Raw genomic sequence first — 22,431 nt, 5'->3', positions numbered from 1 at the left:
CTCTTGTGAACCAAAAATGCATCCCAGTACCTGCTGTGAAGAGAGACACATTGCTGAATCAGGCCTTTAATGGTCCTGCCTAACACCCATTTTCCACCCCCTTAAGGCTGTTGGGGCAAATATGGGTACCTGCTAAACAGCACCTGATTCCCACTTTATCTTGCAGCCTGCTGCCTGGGCTCCTCTTCTGTAGCTTCCCCTCCTCTGATAAAGGTAAAAATTAAGAAGGCTGAAGAGTACGAAAGGGGCAAGGAATAGAAAAAAAGATACATTTAATTAGGGAAGAAGAAAGGACGAGAAGCCAGAAAAGTGAGAGAGAGATTTTTTACAAGAGGAGCTGCCCACACCATGGTGACTTCAAGCACCAGTGGTCTCTTTGGACTGCTCACTTAACTGTAACTTCTCCATTCTTTCTTCTCGGTGTTGCTGTCTCGGACCTGCCTTTCCCCCTCTAAATACTCTATTTTTAAAACAGATTTTATCCATGAGCAGAACCACAAACATTTCCTTTAAAGATTAAATATATTTTTAAAGTAGTATATTGGGGCACTTACAAATGTTAGAATCATAGAGTCTTACAGCACAGAAGGAGGCCATTCAGCCCATCATGCCTGTGCCAACTCATGGAAAGAATTAACTTGTTAATCCCATTTCCCTGCTCTTCCCCATATCGCTGCATTTTTTTTTCTTTTCATGTATGTAAATACATATATTTTACAAGTCATCATTGCATTGATTGTTGGTGAGTGATTTAATTTTTACAGTGTAGCACACAGTGTGTTCTGATTTTTGCCATGCTGTCAACAGTGTCAGGCATCAAGTTCTGCAAGTTGCCCATTTTAAATTGCATCTCTTGGAATTATTTAGACAGAGACATTGTCGAGGATCAAGCCTCCAAGCTATCCCCTTAATGGTTTATATAAAGGAATAGGGAAGAAAATTAAAGTGGCTGAAAAAATGTACTTTCTTTTCAGTTTTCTCACAAATTCAACCTTTTTCGAAATCACGTACCATACAGATGCGGATACTGCTTAAGGGCTACCATTGTGTATTAGCAGCTCCATTCATTATTCTTTCTGAAGTTTATTTCCAGGCAGGATGATATCATGGAAAGACTGATTGCAGATCTTACAAACTTGTAGTTATGCTGTGTAAAACTTTCCATTTAACTTTTCTCTTTTTGACAGAAAGTTGCTGAACCTTAGCATATTACGCAATCAGCAGCTTCTGGCTCGATCCCTTTGCATTTTTTCTTTTTTCCCTAATGTGTCCTTGTTTTATTCTCTCTGGTACTTTAGGTACCAAATAATTCTGGTACTTCATTGCTAATTCCTTTTTTTTTAGTCGAAGAATAGGTTAGAATTAGGTAATTCTATGTGTTTTTGAGATGTAAGTATGTATGGTGCCAATATTTTCCCCGCACCTTTCTTTAAATTAATGTCCAAGTACAACATTCAGCGTTGTAAACCGAGAAAATGCCATATTTTGTGGACAAGATTAATTATGCAAAAAAAAAATTCCTGGCAGAGGCAAAATACATTTGTATTTCCTTTTGCAGGATCAAGGGCAAAAGTGCCACGTAAACCAGCTGAAATTTAACAAAAGGGCAAGACATAATGGGAAAGATTCTGAAACCAGTTTTTAAGGGAGAAATCAAATCAAAAAGTGTGCAGTTTGATGCACATAGTGCAATATATATTGCCCCACACAGTGTGCATTCACAATTTGAATTGGCCGAGAAATTCAGTCACGCAGAGCCCATTTTTTGGGCATTAAACAGCCTCCTGACATTCCGATACGGTGGGCAGGAAGTGCGCGCACATTTTCAGCTGAAGTTTTGCCAAATACCACATTGGTGTAGGCAGTTGCACAGCAGCACATGGCCTTAACTGGCAGGGAAGTCCCCTCACCAGCGATATTAATGGGATCATGCTGTACTTACAGGGGTTAGTTGGTGGTTTGTTATTTCAGGCTGCTAGTTAACGTTTGTCTGTTTTATCACTCTGAAAAGCTTCCTGGTCTAAACAGAGCAAGATTTTTCTGATCTGTTGTTGTTGGCTGCCTTCAAAGTAGTTTGACTGCACTAATGGATGGAGTCATAAGGCTGCCTTCAGGGCTGGAGGATAAGGGGAATCAGCAAGGAAGTCATCAAAGAGCAGGAGCTGCTGTCAGAAGAGGGTTGGAGCAGAGCACTGTGCAGGAAAGCCACACTCTCAGTGGGTATTCAGGGAGCACTTGTCCTATATTAGCTTTACTCAGGATTAACATATCGGGCACCTTCACTTCATTAAAGAAGCTGTCACTCAGCTTTGCCACCTGCTGCAACCACAACTCCAGCCTTGCATCAGAGTATAGTAACATAGTCTCTAGCTGAAAGGGTAACTGTGGCCTTAATATTTATGCAGTGGGTTCCTTCCAGGCTGCACCGGGTGATACCAGCGACACTCAGCAACATCCTGCAGTTATATAGCACATTTAATGTAGTAAAACGTCCCAAACCACTTCAAGGAAATGTTATCAAACTTAAAACCAAAAAGGGGGCTATTACTTGGCTGGGAGTGTACTACAAGCCTCCAAACAGTCAGGCAGTGGTAGAGGAGCAGATTGGTAGGCAAATCTCAGCTGCAAAAATAATAGGGTAATAATAGTATGGGATTTCAACTTCCCCTATATTAGAGGGGATAGTATTAGTGCAAAAAACTTAAAGGGGGCGGAATTCTTCAAGTGCATTCAGGAGAGCTTTTTGAGCCAGCAAATAGAGAGTCCTACAAGAGGAGGGGCGGCACTGGACTTAATCCTAGGGAATGAAGCCCGACAAGTGGTAGAAGTGGCAGTGAGGGAGCATTTCGGGGATAGTGACCATAACTCTGTAAGATTTATGGAAAAGGACATAGAGGGACCGGAAATAAGAGTACTGAATTCGGGGAAGGCAGATTTCAATATGATAAAACAGGATCTGGCCAAAGTGAACTGGTAGCAGCTTCTTACAGGAAAGTTTACATCAGACCAGTGGGAGTCATTTAGAAGGGAAATTGTGAGGGATCAGGTGCAGCATGTTCCTGTAAAGGTGAAGAGTAGGACCAGCAGGTCAAGGGAACCCTGGATGTCAAGGGATATAGAGGATTGGATAAGGAAAAAAAAGGAGGCGGATGGCAGATTCAAAGCGCTGAAAGCAGCGGAGGCTCTAGAGGAGTATAGAAAGTGCAAGGGAGTACTTAAAAAAAGTAATCAGGAGAGTGAAGAGGGGGCATGAAAAATCACTGGCAGACAAGATAAAGGAAAATCCCAAGGCATTTTATAAGTATGTTAGGGGCAAGAGGATAACCAGGGAAAAAGTGAGGCCCATGAGGGATCAAAGAGGCAATCTGTGTGTGGAGCCGGAGGACATAGGTGAGGTTTTGAGTGATTACTTTTCGTCTGTGTTCACTATGGAGAGGGACGATGTAGGTGTAGTGATCAGGGAAGGGGATTGTGATATACTTGATCAAATTAGCATTGAAGAGGAGGAAGTATTAGTTTTATTAGCGGGCTTAAAGGTGGATAAATCCCCAGGCCCAGATGAAATGTATGCTATCTGAGACAAGGGAGGCGATAGCGGGGCTCTGATACAAATTTTCAGATCATGTCTGGCCACAGGAGAGGTACCACAGGATTGGAGGACAGCAAATGTGTTACCATTATTCAAAAAGGGTAGCAGGGATAAACCAGGTAATTACAGGCCGGTGAGTCTAACATCACTGGTAGGGATATTATTGGGAAATATTCTGCGACAGGGTTAATCTCCACTTGGAGAGGCAGTGATAATCAGCATGGCTTTGTCAGGGGGAGGTGATGTCTAACAAATTTGATTGAATTTTTTGAGGAGGTGACTAGAGGTGTAAATGAGGGTAAAGCAGTTGATGTAGTCTACATGGACTTCAGTAAGGCTTTTGATAAGGTCCCGCATGGGAGATTGGTTAAAAAGTAAAAACCCATGGGATCCAGGGTAATTTGGCAAATTGGATTCAAAATTGGCTTAGTGGAAGGAGGCAGAGGGTGATGGTGGAGGGTTGTTTTTGTGATTGGAGGCCTGTGACCAGTGGGGTACCTCAGGGATCGGTGCTGAGACCCTTACTGTTTGAGGTGTACATTAATGATTTAGATGTCAGTAAGTTCACAGATGACACGAAAATTGGTGGTGTTGTAAATAGTGAGGAGGAAAGCCTTAGACTACAGGACGATATAGATGGGCTGGTAAGATGGGCGGAGCAGTGGCAAATGGAGGTCTAACAAGGCAAGGGAATATACAATGGATGGTAGGACCCTAGGGAGTACAGAGGGTCAGAGAGACCTTGGGGTGCTTGTCCATAGATCACTGAAGGCAGCAGCGTAGGTAGATAAGGTGGTTAGGAAGGCATATGGGATATTTGCCTTTATTAGCCGAGGCATAGAATAGAGAGCAGAGAGGTTATGATGGAGCTGTGTAAAATGCTGGTTAGGCCACAGCTGGAGTATTCTGTACAGTTCTGATCACCACACTATAGGAAGGATGTGATTGCACTGGAGAGGGTGCAGAGGAGATTCACCAGGATGTTGCCTGGGCTGAGCACTTCAGCTATGCAGACAGACTAGTTAGGCTGGGGTTGTTTTCCTTGGAGCAGAGAAGGCTGAGGGGAGACCTGATTGAGGTATACAAAATTATGAGGGGGATAGATAGGAAGAAACCTTTTCCCTTAGCGAAGAGGTCAATAGCTAGGGGGCATAGATTTAAGATAAGGGACAGGAGGTTTAGAGGGGATTTGAAGAAAAAACTTTTCGCCCAGAGGGTGGTTGGAATCTGGAACACACTGCTTGAAGGGGTGGTAGAGGCAGGAACCCTTACGACATTTAAAAAGTATTTAGATGAGCACTTGAAACGCCATAGCATTCAAGGCTACAGGCCAAGTGCTGGAAAATGAGATTAGCGTAGTTAGGTGCTTGATGGCCGGCACAGACACGATGGGCCGAAGGGCCTGTTTCTATGCTCTATAACTCTATGATTCTATTACAGGAAGCACTGAATCAGACAGAGCATGAATATCCCATATTTGATTCCTGATCTAGACTGAGTTAGTTGATCTCAACAGTGGAGGCATGATAATTGATATCAATGTCTCCAGGCTACTCAAAAGCCGCACCCAGTCCCAAGTCCTGCCCCGCTGCAGCCTCCTGATCATATACCAGCAACTGCAGCTGGATTATGTTTCTATGTGGTGATCAGATGAGGATAGGATTGTCTTCTGCTGCAGTGCCCTGAAAGAACTGACGATGCTCAGCTCAAAGATTTTGAAGGTCAGGTAGAACCCTGGCACCTGAGAAACTGCATATCAAACATGAGTCATAACTTGAAAAATTAGAAGTGGGGTGGGGGGTAAGTCCAATGGTTTTTTAAACTCTTGAATCTGGAGTTTGATTTACACTGTGTAATGTTCTCTGAGCAAATTACTATTTTTCTCCCTCATGTGAGACAGTAGACAGGGAGAAATCTGTAATTTTGCAGCTCCCATATTGCTAATCTGTAATTTTTAAATCTTTACTGAAGTACACATCATATTTACTAGCTTAGCCTACATTTCCATTGTGTCAATGCATTTTCTGAATTTCTGAGTCACAAGTTTATAAAATAACAGGTCAGAAATTGATTGTTGAGGTGATCATGATTAAGACTTCCATTTGCAGTTACGCAGACCAGTTCTGTGAACAACACCTAACCTGGTGGAAACAACATTTGCCTCTGGAAATCTGTCCTTGGCAATCTGTAGTCTTTTCGCAGCAGAATGAAGTAGGTTATTGAATCTGCCTGGATGTTCTTTAAAGTGAAGATCTCAAAGAACAATAGAATTAAACAGATATTTCAATAAAAGAAAGAGACATCCATCCCATTTGCACACTGCAGGGTGCCATAAACAAAATGCGATGATGACTAAATCATCTGTTTTTAGTGATGTTGATTTAAGGTAAGTATTGGTCAGGACACTGCTTTTTTTCAAGTAGTGCCATGAGACCTTTTGCATTCACCCAAGAGAACAAGATGGGGCCTTGGTTTATTGCCTCACCCAAAAGGTGGCACGTCCGACAGTACAGCACTCCCTCCGCGCTGCACTGAAGCAGCAGCCAAGATTATGTGCTCAAGTCTCTGGAGTGGGCCTTGAACCCACAACCTTCTGACTCAGAGGCAACAGTGCTACCGACAGTGCTTTCGTGATGATTAACTAGAAATTAGGCGTTTCTTTATAGTGTGCCATTTAAATTGTATAAAACACATTAAAAATGAAAGATCTTGGAAGTCCGGGTTTCAGAGCTGGAGCGGCGACTGGGGACACTGGAGCATCCGCGAGGCGGAGAATATTCTGGATAGCACGTATAGAGAGGTGCTCACGCCACAGGCTCACTTCACAGGCAGGAAGGGGATGGGTGACCACCAGGCAGAGCAAGAGGACTAAGCAGGCAGTGCAGGAATCTCCTGTGGCTATTCCCCTGCAAAACAGATATACTGCTTTGAATACTGTTGGGGGGGGAATGGTCTCTCGGGAAAGCAGCAACAGCCCAATTCGTTGCACCACAATTGGCTCTGCTGCACAGGGGAGGAGTGAAAAGTGTGAGAATGCAATAGTTATAGGGGATTCAATTGTCAGGGGAATAGATGAGCTTTTCTGTGGCTGCAAACGAGACTCCAGGATGGGATGTTGCCTCCCTGGTGCTAGGGTCAAGGATATCTCAGAGCTGTTACAGGACAGTTTGAAGGGGGAGGGTGAACAGCCAGTGGTCATGGAGCACATTGGTACAAACAACGTAGGTTTTTTAAAAAAAAAAAGGATGAGGTCCTAAAAGAATATAGGGAGTTAGGAAGTAAGTTGAAAAGTCGGACCTCAAAGGTAGTGATCTCAGGATAGTGCCATGTGCTAGTCAGAGCAGAAGTAGTAGGTTGTATCGGATGAATACGTAGCTGAAGAGATGGTGTGAGGGGGAAGGTTTTAGACTCCTGGGACATTGGGACCGGTTCAGGGGGAGGTGGGACCAGTACAAACTGGATGGGTTACACCTGGGCAGGACTGGGACTGATATCCTAGGGGGAGTATTTGCTGGAGTGGTTGGGGAGGGTTTAAACTAAAATGGCATGGGCTGGGAACCTTTGCAAGGAGTCAGAGGATGGGGGATCAAGGACAAGAACGAAAGAATGTAAGGGGAATAAGAAAAGTGATAGGCAGAGAAATCAAGGGCCAGAATCAAACAGGGCCACAGTGAAAAATAGTGGGAAGGGGATAGGTAATGTTAAAAAGTCAAGCCTTAAGGCTTTGTGCCTTAACGCGCGTAGCATTCGCAATAAAGTGGATGAATTAATCATGCAAATAGACGTAAACGAGTATGATATAGTCGGGATTACAGAGACATGACTGCAGGGTGACCAGGGATGGGAAATGAGCATCCAAAGGTATTCAGTATTTAGGAAGGACAGTCAAAAAGTAAAAGGCAGTGGAGTTGTATGCTGGTTAAAGAGGAAAGTAACGCAATAGTGACGAAGGATATTAGCTCTGACGATGTGGAATCTGTATGGGTAGAGCTGAGAAACACTAAGGGGCAAAAAACATTAGTGGGGGTTGTATATAGACCCCAAACTGTAGTGGTGATGTTGGGAATGGCGTTAAACAGGAAAGTAGAAACGTATGCGATAAAGGAACATCTGTAATTATGGGTGACGTTAATCTGCATATAGATTGGGCAAATCAAATTAGTCACAATACCATAGAGGAGGAATTCATGGGAGTGTATACAGGATGGTTTTCTGGACCAATGTGTTGAGGAACTAACTAGAGAACAGGCCATCCTAGACTGGGTATTGTGTAATGAGAGAGGAATAATTGAGAATCTGGTTGTGCGAGACCCCTTGGGGATGAGTGACCATAATGTGACAGAATTCTTCATCAAGATGGAGAGTGACGTAGTTAATTCTGAGACTAGGGTCCTGAATCTTAGTAAAGGAAACTACAAAGGTATGAGGCGCAAGTTGGCTATGACAGATTGGGAAACGTTACTTAAAGGGATGATGGTGGATGGGCAATGTCAAACATTTAAAGAGCGCATGGATGAACTGCAACAATTGTTTATCCCTGTCTGTGCAAAAGTAAAACGGGAAAGGTAGCCAAACCATGGCTTACAAGGGAAGTTAGATATAGTATTAGATCCAAAGAAGAGGCATACAAATTTGCCAGAAAAAACAACAGACCTGAGGATTGGGAGCAGTTTAGAATTCAGCAAAGGAGGACCAATGGATTGATTAAGAAGGGGAAAATAGAGTACGAGAGCAAGCTTGTGGGAAGCATAAAAACTGACTGTAAAGGTTTCTATAGGTATGTGAAGAGAAAAAGATTGGTGAAGAAAAATGTAGGTCCCATACAGTCAGAAACGGGAATTTATAATGGGGAACAAAGAAATGGCTGACCAACTAAATGCATACTTTGGTTCTGTCTTCACAAAGGAGGACACAAATAACATACCAGAAATGTAAGGGAACACAGGGAGAGGGAGGAACTGAAGGAAATCAGTATTAGCAGCGAAATGATGTTGGGGAAATTGATGGGATTGAAGGCCGATAAATCCCCAGGGCCTGATAATCTACATCCCAGAGTACTTAAGGAAGTGGCCCTAGAAATAGTGGATGCATTGGTGGTCATCTTTCAAGATTCTATTGACTCTGGAACAGTTTCCACAGATTGGAGGGTAGCTAATGTAACCCCACTATTTAAAAAGGGAGGTAGAGAGAAAACAGGGAACTATAGACCAGTCAGCCTGATGCCGGTAGTGGGGAAAATTCTAGAGTCCATTATCAAAGATTTTATTGCGGAGCACTTGGAGAACAGTGGTCGAATTGGACAGAGTCAGCATGGATTTACGAAAGGGAAATAATACCTGACAAATCTACTAGAATTCTTCGCGGATGTAACTGGTAGAGTTGATGAGGGGGTGCCAGTGGATGTGGTTTATTTGGACTTTCAGAGGCTTTCGATCTGGGTGTTCTCGTACATCAGTCGCTGAAGGTAAGCGTGCAGGTGCAACAGACGGTAAAAGGGGCAAATGGTATGTTGGCCTTCGTAGCGAGAGGATTCGAGTACAGGAACAGGCATGTCTTGCTGCAGTTATACAGGGCCTTGGTGAGGCCACACCTGGAATATTGTGTGCAGTTTTGGTCTCCTTATCTGAGGAAGGATGCTCTTGCTATAGAGGGAGTGCAGCGAAGGTTTACCAGACTGATTCCTGGGATGGCGGGACTGACATATGAGGAGCGATTGAGTCGGTTAGGATTATATTCGCTGGAGTTCAGAAGAGTGAGGGGGGATTTCATAGAAACCTATAAAATTCTAACAGGACTTGACAGGGTAGATGCAGGAAGGATGTTCCTGATGATGGGGGAGTCCAGAACCAGGGGTCATAGTCTAAGGATACAGGGTAAACCATTCAGGACTGAGATGAGGAGAAATGTCTTCACCCAGAGAGTGGTGAGCCTGTGGAATTCGCTACCATAGAATGCAGTTGAGGCCAAAATATTGAATGTTTTCAAAAAGGAGTTAGATATACCTCTTGGGGCGAAATGGATCAAAGGGTATGGGGGGAAAGAGGGAACAGGTTACTGAGTTGGATGATCAGCCATGATCATCATGACTGGCGGAGCAGGCTCGAAGGGCCGAATGGCCTACTCCTATTTTCTATGTTTCTATCTCCTGAGTACAGGACAATGCTGGGTCAAAATCCTGAAACTCCCTACCAATATTCCATCTAAGCTGTGCAGCCATGCAGCAACCTGACTTTCCGGAAAAGGTCGTGCACAAGTTGGCCCCTTAAGTTGCATTGCATGTGGACTGCGCACTGAAATAAATCGCTCGTGCTCTCAAAAGAAAAAATTAGAGGGTACGTTGCTCCCTACCTAACAGCATTGTGGACATACCTACACCACACGGACTATAGCCGTTCAAAACAACCTTCTCAGGGGCAGTTCGGTAATAAATACTGACCTTGCTCCATTATTATTAACCCCCTCCCCCTCCGGCACTCTAACCCATTTAGTAGGTGTTGGCACAGATGTTCGAGGCACGTTATCATTTTGTTTTAGGTCTCGGGGCGGGAGTATGGTGGGAGGGCATGGAGTTCATTCCTGGAGCTTGCAACAGAATCTTTGCTGCTGCAGCACCATATTGCTTACAGGAGAAGATTGACGACATAATGAACTGGAATCATAGAATAGTGCAACACAGAAGGAGGTTATTCTGCCCATCGCGTCTACACCAGCACCTTTCAAGGGAAATCCTGTTCGACTCACCTCCAGCTCATTCACATATCACTGCGATTTCTTCAAGTATTTAACCAACTCCTTTTTGAAGGGTACTGCTGAAGCTGTTTCCACTGTCCCATCAGGCAGTGCATTCCAAATCCTAACCACTTGTGTAAAACAGTTTTTCCTCATGTTGCCTCTGGTTCTTTTGCCAGTCGCTTTAAAATTTTTGCCCCTGATTATTGACCCTGCAGCCGTTGGAAAATGTTTATCTTTATTTATCTTATCTAAACCCTTCATGATTTTAAACACCTCTGTCAAATCTCTTTCGAACCGTTCAAGCTTTTTCTACAAGCTCTTGTTTGTTCCTGTGTTCGTATGTGCTTGAAAAGTACTGCTTTAAGAGAGATGATGACATCATCAAATGCACCATGTGTACCTACATCATAAAGCCATTCACAAAATCAACAAATTCTTTAGAAACAAGTTTACGATTTCCATACAGAGCTCATAGAGAAAATCTTCCTTGTGTGTACAATCCTGCCTTGTTTTTAATATTCAGACATGAGACAGAAACATATTAGATAAATACAGATGTGCCACCTGGAAAATATGCAAAGTGCCAGTAATGCTAATTGCTTTGCAATACTTTCATAATTTATTCATCAGATGGAATCCATCAAGGTTTGTCGAAATAGCCCATTCAACTCCCCCGCACCCTCCTACCTCACGCCTATCCCCTGCACCACACCAGTGCATCCAAATAAACAGCTAGCTCAGGTAGTAAGAGTAAAGTTCTGGGAGTAGTTCACCACATCTCTTATGATGCAAAGCATAGATCAACTTTAAAAGGGAGTGAACGTTACTGTAATTGTATGAACATGTGATTCTGCAGTTGCTTCAAGCATTTGAAAAGCTTTTTTTTTAATGCCTTACTCTTATAACATTTTTCACCTTCCTTCTCATGGTTTTAAATTGTAGCACATTAATGTGGGCACCAATTATGCCTCAGGGTGCACCTGGACAGTGAACATCAGCAAGCTGTTCGAGCGTGGGGTGAGGGAAGATCATTGCAGCCAAACTCGATCTTGTCCTCATCTAGTCGTTGCACACTTATTTCTACAACAGTCCCTATAGAGTGATCAGGAATGAGATCCCGGGGCTATTTTTCCTAATCCATGATTCTTACTCCAGTAACCATCTCTACCCCCACCCATGCTGCTGAGTTACTCACTGCCATAAGCCATTGGGCAGCATCACATGGGAGTTCTGCTGTCTATTGCAAGCAAATCTCTCATAGCTTCTTCAGCAAAACTCATCATTGTTGTGCTTATTATTGGGAGACTTGCATTACAATAATGTAAAATGGCAGCAGTACATTACCGACCAAGTTAGCAGGGCAGTTACTGACTTGGGTAACTGCACTTTCAGTGTCTATATTCAGAAGTGTTTGTGTTTTTAAATTACACTCAGCAGCTTTACCTTATGGCTTAGTTGAGGATGTGCATTATGTTGAGCTGAGCCATATACACCAGGAAGGTTCCAGGATCAATTTCTGGTCTGGGCTGAGTTATCTGGTTTCAATCAGGATGGTAGTAAGGTAGAGCTCAGTACCTCTGAGCCAAGGAGAAGATAAACAGCCAGTTTCAACCCTCCTATTCTGTACCGGTGGTGAAATGACAGCTGAAGATGGAATTGATCTCAGTTGTGATTTTTATCTAGGCTCACTGGGGATAATTTTGACTCAGTGTGATGTAAACCAGGTGATACTGAATTGGCAGCTCGTTATGTCTCTTCCAATTTCATTTTCCACTGTTCTGATGAAGGGTCACTGACCTGAACTGTTAACTCTACTTCTCTCTCTGCTGCCAGACCTGCTGAGTATTTCCAGCATTTCTTGTTTTTATTTCATTTTCCACTGACATCAATAACAAATTTTGGAATCAATGTAAAACGAGTTGCCAATTCACTGTTGCCCGCTGTACACTATCACACATAGTCAAAATTACCCCCCCCCCCCGCCCCCCCGTTTCACGACGAAGAATGGACAATTGACCAAAACACTTGAAAGAGTCCAGCACCTCAGAACTGTATCAAAGCCAGAGTTCAGTGCCACTGAATATTTATTTTCCCAAAGTAAATCTTCTACAGACAAAAATACATTTGCTTCTCCTGACTACTTAGATTAAAATACAACTAGTTACAGACTTTTTTCTTCTTTTTCTTAACAGTTAAAAGATACAAAATCAGCTGATCAGAAGATGACACTGATGCACTTTTTAGCAGAAATGTGTGAAGAACAGTACCCCGAAATTATTCACTTCACAGAGGAGCTAAACCACGTGGAAAAAGCAAGCCGAAGTAAGAGATATGTAAAGCTTTTTAATAGAGAGTGTGACCTAGATAATAAGAGTAGAAAATATTACTCTTATCCATTAATGCTCCCTGCAAAGCGCATAGCCATTGATCAGAGCTAGTACAGCAGTCTGCTCTGCTTCTGACATACTTAGCATTGAAAGCTGTGCCTCCAGCATTCAATTTGTTTTACAAGCACAGGCAATGTACAATGATTTTTGGTTTCTCTAATGTATACTAAAATGCATGATCACATTAAAAGGAACAAATAGCTTGAGATTGATACACAGCCACTGATGTCAGAAGGGGAGGGCTGTCTGCCTGGAGAGGCACACCGACAGAGATTTGTGCATCCTTCAATTAGTAATTAGAACGCTGGTTTAAAATGTATCCATTTTGTAATAAAGACTATCATCGCTAGGGCCCACTGTGGTTCCATCAAAAGCTTTCACTGCTTCAGCATGCAGTGTTTGCCTTAACCCTTTGAGGGTTTTTTTAAATGAATGGGGAAGGCTATTCTTCGGCTAAAAATGAAAAGAAAAATGCTGGAAATACAAACATATTAAAATGATGGGCAAGGAACTACCATCTAGTTTATCAAGCCTGCCCTACATGTGAGGCCTGTAGGATCATGATTAGAAACACTTCTGCCCACCTGCAGTCACCGCAGGAGCAGGCTGGAGGCGGGAGGGCGTAAAATTGAGTGGGAGGCAGGGATTGCCGTTTCCATCACCTTCCTGCCACACTGCAATTTTACAAGTGGCGGGGGAGGTGACAAAGAGTCCATCCACCCAGGCCAATTATGGCCATTAAGTGCCCAATTAATTGCCACTTAAGGGCCTGCTCCTGCCACCACTGATATATTACCAGCGGCAGGAAGGTGGTTCAGTAGCTCAGAAGGCCGCCCAGTAATACCTGGTGGCCTCCTTGCAGGCTGTGGGGTGGCCCTCCTGATCAGGCACCATGTGCCCAAAGGAAGGTCCCCCTGCGGCACAACCCATCCTAACTGGAGCAAAACCCCACCCCACGCACCACCCCTCCGGCCGCCTCACCAGGGCCCAACCGATTGTCCCCACACGCTTAACTGCATTCCAGGGCCTCGTCCATGTTGCCGGACTTGGCTGAGGGCAGTACCAGCAGTGGCCACCGCTCCCGATGGTGCTGCTGGGACTGAAAAGTTGTCAGCCTGCTGATTGGCTGGCAGCTCTTGGAGGCGGGACTTCCTGCCTCTGAGGGGCAGAAGTCCCACCCCAGGCCAATCAAGGGCCTGGGCCACATAAAATCGCGGTGTGGCTTCCAGGCTCGCCCCCTACTTTTTCTGTCAGTTGGTTCTGACCAGAATTACCACACCAGCCTATTTGAAAAATAGCACAACTAGATTCCAATGAAATGTTGACCTCTTTCTGATGCCATTTGAGCTGCTGTGTGTTTCTAACAAGAACTTGTAATGTAGTAAAGCATCTCAGGGTGCTCCACAAGGGCGTTATCAAACAATGTTTGACACTGATCCACATAAGAGATATTAGGACAGATGAGCAACAGTTTGGTCAAAGATTTAGGTTTTCTGGAGCATCTTAAAGGAGGAGATAGAGGTGTAGGGAGGGAATTCCAAGCATACTACCCAGGCAGCTAAAGGCATGGCTGCCAATGGTGGAACGATGAATATCTGGATGCACAAGAGACCAGATTTAGATAGGTGCAAAGATCACAGAGGGTATTAGAGCTGGAGAATATTACAGAGATAGGGAGGGGTAACACCATGGATGGATTTGAAAACAAGGATGAGAATTTTAAAATCAATGTGACAGACTGGGAGCCAATGTAGGTCAAAGAGCGCAGGGGTGAGGAGTGAATGGAACTTGGTGTGAATAGCATATGGACGCCAGAGTGTTGGATGAGCTCAGGTTTATGGAGCTGGCAAAGTAGGAGGCCAACCAGGAAAGCACTGGTTGAGTTTTGAGATAACAATGGTTTGGATGAGGGTTTCAGCAGCAAACTGAGGCAGTCCAAAGACGGGTGATGTTACAGAGATGCAAGTAGACGTCCTTGGTGATAGAGCGGATATGGGGTCGGAAGCTCAGTTCACGGCAAATAGGACGGCAAGGTTACAAACAGTCTGGTTCGATTTCAGGTCAGAGAGAGGAATGGAGTCGGTGGCTAAGTAATTTCTTCTCATCCAATGCTAGATGTCAGACAAGCAGTGCAATAATATAGAGGTAGTGGAAGGGTTGAGAGAGGTGGTGATAAGACAGAGCTGGGTGTTGTCAACATACTTGTGAAAACTAACTTTTATTGGATGATGTCACTGAGTTGCAGCATGTAGATTAATATTAGGAAGGGGTGAAGGATGAATTCTTGTGGGACTCCAGAGGAACCCATCCGGGAGTGGGAAGAGAAGTGTTTATTTACCCATCTTTTTCATCACAGCCCTTGCACAGCCAGGCTGAAGCAAGGATAAATCAGCCACTTTTGATCACTGTCCAGTGACTTTTGCCAGCAGTACATGTATGTAGACATGGGTCAAGAATGCAATCAATCTCTGATATGCTTCCACAGAAACCTGACAGCTGTATGGTACCACACCCAAAATGTCCATTCTTTGCATGTGACCTTGAGCAGTCACAGTCAACAAGCTATTCAGTCATGAACCTGAATCTGACTCTTTCCTTGTGCAACCTGTACACTTACACAGTTTCAGCAAGAATCATTGAATGGCAATTGGGAATCTTAGCTGATTTCCTTTTCAGGATGTTTGTAGTCTCCACTTCTACTTTGGTTCAGATCATCTAGCTCCACACAGCCTACCTCTGTTCCTGTAATTCCACACAGAGCATATTGAAAAAGCCGTAAAGCAAATTGTGCTCAGATAAATAACGTATTTGTGTCCTTTACAGTTTCTGCAGAAATGCTACAGAAGAATCTGGAACAAATGGAGAAACAGATTGTCTCTTTGGAAAAAGACATCGACAACTTCCCACAATCCAATGATGATCAAGACAAGTTTGTAGAGAAAATGACAATATCCTTTCGCTTTGTTTAAATAAATTAAAGCTGGTTCTTCATGTTTGATCAATATTAGCCATTGTCTGCCTACCTGCCTTCCTTTGCTTCATATATTTAACAAAAATAGAATTTAGGAAGGAGCTTTTGAGACAAAAAGAATTGGATGCAGATTTTCCATTTAATATTAACCATTTTTGGGATTGAGTGAGTTACTGCCAATATTACTATAATGCTGACTAGAAAATCTAGATTAATGCTAATTGTTCTTGTACTGTGGATTTAATGAATACGAGTTCCAACATCTTGAGTTAAACAGGTTGACTGGCAACCACTTGCCATGTGGGAAAAAATGAAATTACGACACTTAGTGTGAATGCTGAGATGTAAAATATTCATTCTGTGCTTAGAAGGCTGAGGGGTAATTTCATTGTGATCTTTAAAATGATAAAAGGATTTGATAGTTTCTCTGTTTTTACCCTATTGTTTCTGGTGGGGGAAATCTAGAACAATTGTAAAATTAGAGCTAGGCCATTTAGTAGTCGTATCAGGAAGCATTTTTTTTCACAAAAGTGCAAATCTGAAACCCTCTTTACACCCACTCCCACCAAAAAGAAAACTATGGATGCAGGGTTAATTGAGATTTTTGATAGATATTTGCTAAATATAGGATATTGTGGAATATGAAGCAAATGGAATTCATGGCTGGAATTTTATGCCCCCCGAGGGAGCGGGCTGGTGGAGGGGAGGGGTGGGGGGGGGCCTTCCCGACCCGCTCCCACCTCCACTGACAATTTACGTGGGGTGGTGGCAGCGAGAAACAGCCCACCCGCCCCAGGCCAATCAAGGCCCTTACGTGGCCAATTTGCCACTTAAGGGCCTCCTCCCGCTGCCACGGGTATTTTACGCTTGGCTGGCGGGCGGCTGAGGCCTCAGAAAAATCGCCTGATAAAGCTAGGCGGCCTTCTGACGGGCTGCGTGAGGGGCCCTCCTGATCAGGCACCCTGTGCCCCATGGGCTGCCCCCGAAGTCCCAACTGCTCCCAACACACAGCAGGCACCCAGCACCAATGACCAACCCCCCTTGCCTCGCCAGATCCAAGCAATTGTTCCTGGTGAGGTTCTAAAAACTTAGCTTTTTTCCAGGACCACCTTCATCCTGCAGCTGAGTGTAGTCCCAGCAGCGGCCATCGCTCCCTGGGACTAAGAGCTGCCGGCCCCGCTGATTGGCCGACAGCTCCATTAGGCGGGACATCTTGCTTCAATGAGGTGGAAATCCTGCCCATGACCAATTAAGGGCCTGTGGAGCATAAAATCTGGTCTGGATCGCCAGGTCCCGTGGAGGCGTTCTCACCACCAACTTATTGGCCAGTGGACAGGTTCTCTCCCCCACCCGACTACCCACCATAAAATTCCAGCCCATGATCTAATTGAATGGTGGAACAGACCCTGAAGGTTGGATGGCCCACTCCTGTCCCTATGTTCTATTCATGGGATTTGTTGGCAGACAGTACAATCAAATAATTAACTCATCCCAGGGAGTTTTTTATTAAAGTTAGCAAGGGTCGCATTGATCCTGCTATCTCTAATTTTTCAATGCTCTATTGGTCTAGGCTCATCATACCACACATCTGGAAGCGAATGAGCTGTGAATTGGAACAGTAGAGATAAAAAGGAAAAAGCTGCAAAATAAAAGAAATGTGTAATACAAATGGAAAATGTTGGAATTATCCAATGAGATCTGTCAGCATCTGAAAAGAGAAAAAATAAATCAACAGTTTGGGCACAGATCCTCTCCTGACTGGAGAAAGTAACATGGAGAGTAAGAGACTACAAATTGTTCCTCTTTTAAAAAGGGAAAAAAAAACTTGGTATGGTTTGTACTTGTGAATAAGATTTCACAGTTCAGAGACTAACTTGCATATTCTACAGTGTGGATTAGACAAGTGTAGATAAAGCATTTAGCACTTATCCCTTGCTGAAGAAAAAGAAGCAAGAATAGAGGCAGTGAAGAATGTATTTCTAAATAAGCAAATGTTTTGTTTCCAACAAGGTTGTAAATGATACAAAGCTGTTTTACCCAAAAAATCATTGACTTGTTTATTCTTCCAATTTTTACTATAGTTCCTTTAGTGTGGCCATCACTCCAGAGCAGATTTATTAGACCCCTTACACCAAACATAGGAGCGAGCTACTCCTCCAACTACGGATTCCATACAATACCACAGTCGAAATGCTGACTGCTGAGTGATGTGCATCTTGGTACGTTCACCATGTCCATACTGATAATGTGTTGATTTGAAATTAATGCATTAACCCATTCAGCATGTCTGTGCAGTGTTTTGTTTCTCTTATAGGTCCCATGTAAAATTTTCAGATCACATGTACCTCAAGTTGCTTGATGTAACAGTGTAAATCTGAGGTGTTCTTGAAAAATGCTGTGCAGCTTTCAGTGACTGGTAATAAATCTTAACATTATAGGAATTTGCATTTTTACTATTCCTCCCGCCTTTGCAGAATGCGCTGACTTCTGTTAGGATACCATTCCATTGACATTGGATATACTTTGTGTCGGCAGGGTAGTTAACCCAACCAAGCCCAATTCTATCTTCAGTTAGCATGCACATACTCTTTGCAGTACGGGTCATTGCATCGATATCCCAGCCTCAGGTGCAGTAGGGGCAGTAGACTGCATGGAGCCCCGAGATCAGCTAACGCAGCACATAGTGGGAATCAAAACCGGGTAGTCCTAGGATCATGGACTAAGTGGCAGTATATCGGGGAGCTCTGGATTTTTTTTTTAAAAGCTTAAAATCAGGATCTTGTGAGGTTATACTGAGCATGAAGATGATGCCCCAAGCAGTTTACAATTATCAGTCAAATTGAGATCACAGAAAGAGGTTTACTGAACACACTACTCATTGTATTATGAACTGGCGAAGATCCCCTTTTATAGCCCTGACTGGTACTTAAAAAAAAATTAACAGTATCTCATTGATTTTCACTACTATTCCCTGTAAAGTGACTTCTGAAACAATACGTCTTCAGTTTAGCAATCTGTTTGCTGCTAGAGAAGTACAATGATTCAACACACGGTGCAGTTTACTTGGTTTTCTCCAGAGCAAGAAATGATTCCCTGAAATTCGGAGCAAGACCCCAAAGGAGACAGACATGATTTGCATGATGTGGTTGTCAGATGCCTCCATTATTTGAGCTTTGAAGTCTGGCATAATATAGGCTTTTGTATTTCAACTACCAGATCAAATAGCTCCAGGAATAATCATGCAGATATTTAAGAGATAACAAATGCTTTTAGTGATAGCATATAGCGTGTGAAATTACAAATTTGGTCAAACACGAGTATTTGAGCAGAATGCCCAGAAATAGATTGTGGTTATCTTCACATGATTCTAAAGTAATTTGAGTGTCCTTTTAAAAAAAACTACCTTAAGCATTAAGGCAGTTTGATTTTTACTTGAGAGAGAAACACATGTTTCTACTTGTGGGCAAGTACAGGGAGCCGTAAATATAAAATGGCCACTAATAAATCCAGTAGGCAATTCAGGAGAAACCCAGAGTGTGGTTAGAATGTTAAAATTACCACAAGGAGTAGTTACAGTGAATAGCATGGATGTATTTAAGGGTAAGCTACGTAAGTGTATGAGGCAGAAAGGAACAAAAGGATATGTTGATGGAGTTAGCTGAAGAATGATGGGAGGGGACCCATGTGGAACACAAACACTTGTTGGGCCAAATGGCCTGTTTCTGGGCTGTAAATACATGTAACGTTTCAGGTCGATGCCCTTGCACATATCAGAAATACAGGCTTTTCTTCAGAGCCATTTCCTGTGCAAAATGTTAGCCTGTCAAATACTGAATCTGCATAACTGGAATGGCCTGTTCTTGCATATTTATTTGACACTTCTGATTTTTTTAATTAATGTTCTTTCGATCATGCAAAGCGAAACTTTAACCCAGAAAAGGCATGAACAGCAGGACAAATGACCATTCGTAACGAAAGAAGGTAATGTGGAGAATAGGCAGATATGGTAAAGGCATACTCTTGTGGATAGCTCCCTAACGAGTATTTTGGATGGCATGCTACCCATATATAGGCCAGCGCAATTCTGGATTTGAAAATGTTTGATTAATGTACAAGGGGATACATGAAATCCATTAGAAGCAATCAGACAGTTGCCGGAAATAAATAGGAATTAGGGATTGTGTTCACTGTAAAGCAGAAATTCAGCATTGATGCAGGGCAGTGACTTAATCTCTGCATTGCCAATTCTTTGTTCCATCATCCTTATATTTGAGCTGATGCATCATTCTGTGCTTTCTCAGTTTGACTTTCTTAAATGATTTTGCATGCATGTTGCACAATAGTAATTATTTATTCTAGTCACATACACTGGAGTGTCCCTAAAAGCATAGTTTGTGCAACAGTAAAATTAATAGCACAGATGTAAGCAAAACTGATCCTAACAGGAAATGGATTTACAGATTATGTTGCCCACGTTGCTCATCTTTTCATTATTTATTGACTTTTGCATGATTGTTTTAACTCTTGCAATTCACCGGTATAGACAGAAGCGAGACATTTTCTGTCCCTGTGAATAATGCATTATAAAACTATATTAAAATTGGGATTATTGCCAGTGCTACATATCGTTTACATTTTGATGTTTAATTAAATCACGTCATTGTTGCAAAATGTACTCTGAAATTGCAATATTTGAGGCCAAGCCTTGTTGGAGAATTGCATTTGTATTCACGCTATGACACATCAGTGATCTCTTTTGTTGTCAAGTTCAGTGTAACAGTTGGTGAGCAATAAATTTCTCTCTGTCCCTTCAGTTGCAAGGAGTTTTAAACTTGCTGACCTTGTTAATTTAGTAATTGAAGGTTTAGTGAAAGAAAATAATGAAATGAGGGAAAGGATCAGAGTGAAGCCCGAGACAGAATTAGCAACATTCTCTTGTGTTGTATGTGATTTTCATTTCTGTGCTGAAGAACATTGTATGGAATTAATTGAGGTCACAGGATTAGAATTGCCTGAAGGGTAAAGTCTAACATTCAAACTGAATGCTGTAGGTTTTATACCAAAGCACTGTATTAGCATTTTTAAGAGTGAAATCCTTTTTCTTCGGCTGTTGCATACTTGGAAAAAAAATGCTCTGGAATTTTTCAAAGAGCAGCTAACTTGAGAATTTTTAAGAAGATTGCCTTTCAGTTTTTTGAAAATGCTTTGATGATAAAGTTATTTGGCTGATTTTAAATTGATCATCAGTTTAAAGTACAGGAGGCTCAGTGCAGCTTATGAAGTGATGAAGTTTGAACCAAAGTTTGTTTGTTCTTAGGTTTTAGTTGGTTCACTTAACTGTTGTCAGAGAATTGCAGCAGTGTACAAAAACAATCAAAATATTATCACAACAAATTTGCTAAATTTTGCAGGTGCCTTTTTATATTTTGGCTATTTCTATCAGTGTCTGTAGAAAGAAACGATAGCTTTAATGTTTCACATATATATCAGTTGTTAGTTCTAATGAAGGATCTGTGTCATACAGGATATGGTTGAAGAATTGGATTTTGGAAAAGACTTTTAAAAGTGAGGAGAGAGCAAGGAAGGCAGAGTGGAGAGAGAGAGAATTCCAGAGTGCAAGGCCGTAATGACTGAGTGCTGAGGACCACTGTTGGGATATAAGTAAGGGCAGGGAGTGATCTGACTCTGCCACTCAGCTCCAGATCTCATTACAGCCTTGGTCCAAACGAGCTGACTTCCAGAGGTGAGGTGAGTGTGACTGCCCTTGACATCAAGGTAGTATTTAATCAAGTGTGCAGTCAAGGAGCCCGAGCAAAATTGAAGTCAATAGGAATCCGGGGTGAAACTCATCACTGGTTGGAGTCATACCTAGCACAAAGAAAGATGGTTGTGGTTATTGGAGGCCAATAATTTCAGGAGTTCCTCAGGGTAGTGTCCCAGACCCAGCCATCTTCAGCTGCTTCATCAAAGCATATAATTGCACACAGATGGATGGCAGGTCAGAAGATTGGACAGAATATAAAAAAAAGCAAATAATGACAAAAAGATTAACAAGAACAAAAAAATAAGAGTACGAGAGAAAGCTAGCTAGAAATATCAAAAGACAGTAAGAGTTTCTATAGATATATTTAAAAAATAGTTAACAAAGTGAGTATTGGTCCTCTAGACAGTGAGTCTGGGGAATTAATAAGGGAAAATAAGGAGAAGGCAGATGAATTGAGCAGGTATTTTGCATTGGTCTTAACCTAGAGGATACAAGTAACATCCCAGAAATAGCTGTAAATCAGGAAATGGAAGGGAGGGTGGAACCCAAGGAAATTACAATCACCAGGGAAGCTTTACTGAGCAAATTGTTTGAGCTGCGGGCTGACAAGTCCCCGGGTCCTGATGGACTTCATCCTAGGGTCTAAAAAGAAGTGGCTAGTGAGATAGTTGATGCGTTGGTTTTAATTTTCCAAAATTTCCTAGATTCGGAGAAGGTTCCATTAGATTGGAAAATGGTGAATGTAACTCCTTTATTCAAAAAGGGAGGAGTCAGAAAGCAGGAAACTACAGGCCAGTTAGCTAAAAGTCTGCCATAGGGGAAGTATTAGAAGCTATTATTAAAGACGTTATAGCAGGGCACTTCAAAAAATTCAAGGTAATCAGGCAGAGTCAACATGGTTTTATGAAACAGAAGTCATGTTTAACCAATTTATTGGAGTTCTTTGAAGAGGTAACGTGTGCTGTGGATAAAGGGGAACTGGTGAATG

At 42.6% G+C, this 22,431-nt stretch overlaps 1 protein-coding gene across 1 annotated transcript in view; it reads left to right on the top strand.

Annotated features, from left to right (window-relative positions):
- LOC137376080 (protein diaphanous homolog 1-like) overlaps window positions 1-22,431 on the top strand; it is a 443,374-nt gene that overhangs the window by 347,754 nt on the left and 73,189 nt on the right. The window contains exons 23-24 of the mRNA XM_068044098.1: window positions 12,514-12,643; window positions 15,532-15,657. Of these exons, the coding sequence (XP_067900199.1) occupies window positions 12,514-12,643; window positions 15,532-15,657 (256 nt within the window). The remainder of the gene's footprint in view (window positions 1-12,513; window positions 12,644-15,531; window positions 15,658-22,431) is intronic.

Source organism: Heterodontus francisci, chromosome 12 (genome assembly GCF_036365525.1).
Source record: "Heterodontus francisci isolate sHetFra1 chromosome 12, sHetFra1.hap1, whole genome shotgun sequence".
NCBI lineage: Eukaryota > Metazoa > Chordata > Chondrichthyes > Heterodontiformes > Heterodontidae > Heterodontus > Heterodontus francisci.
Note: the sequence above shows the minus strand (reverse complement) of the source record. Positions and strands in the feature narration are given on the sequence as shown.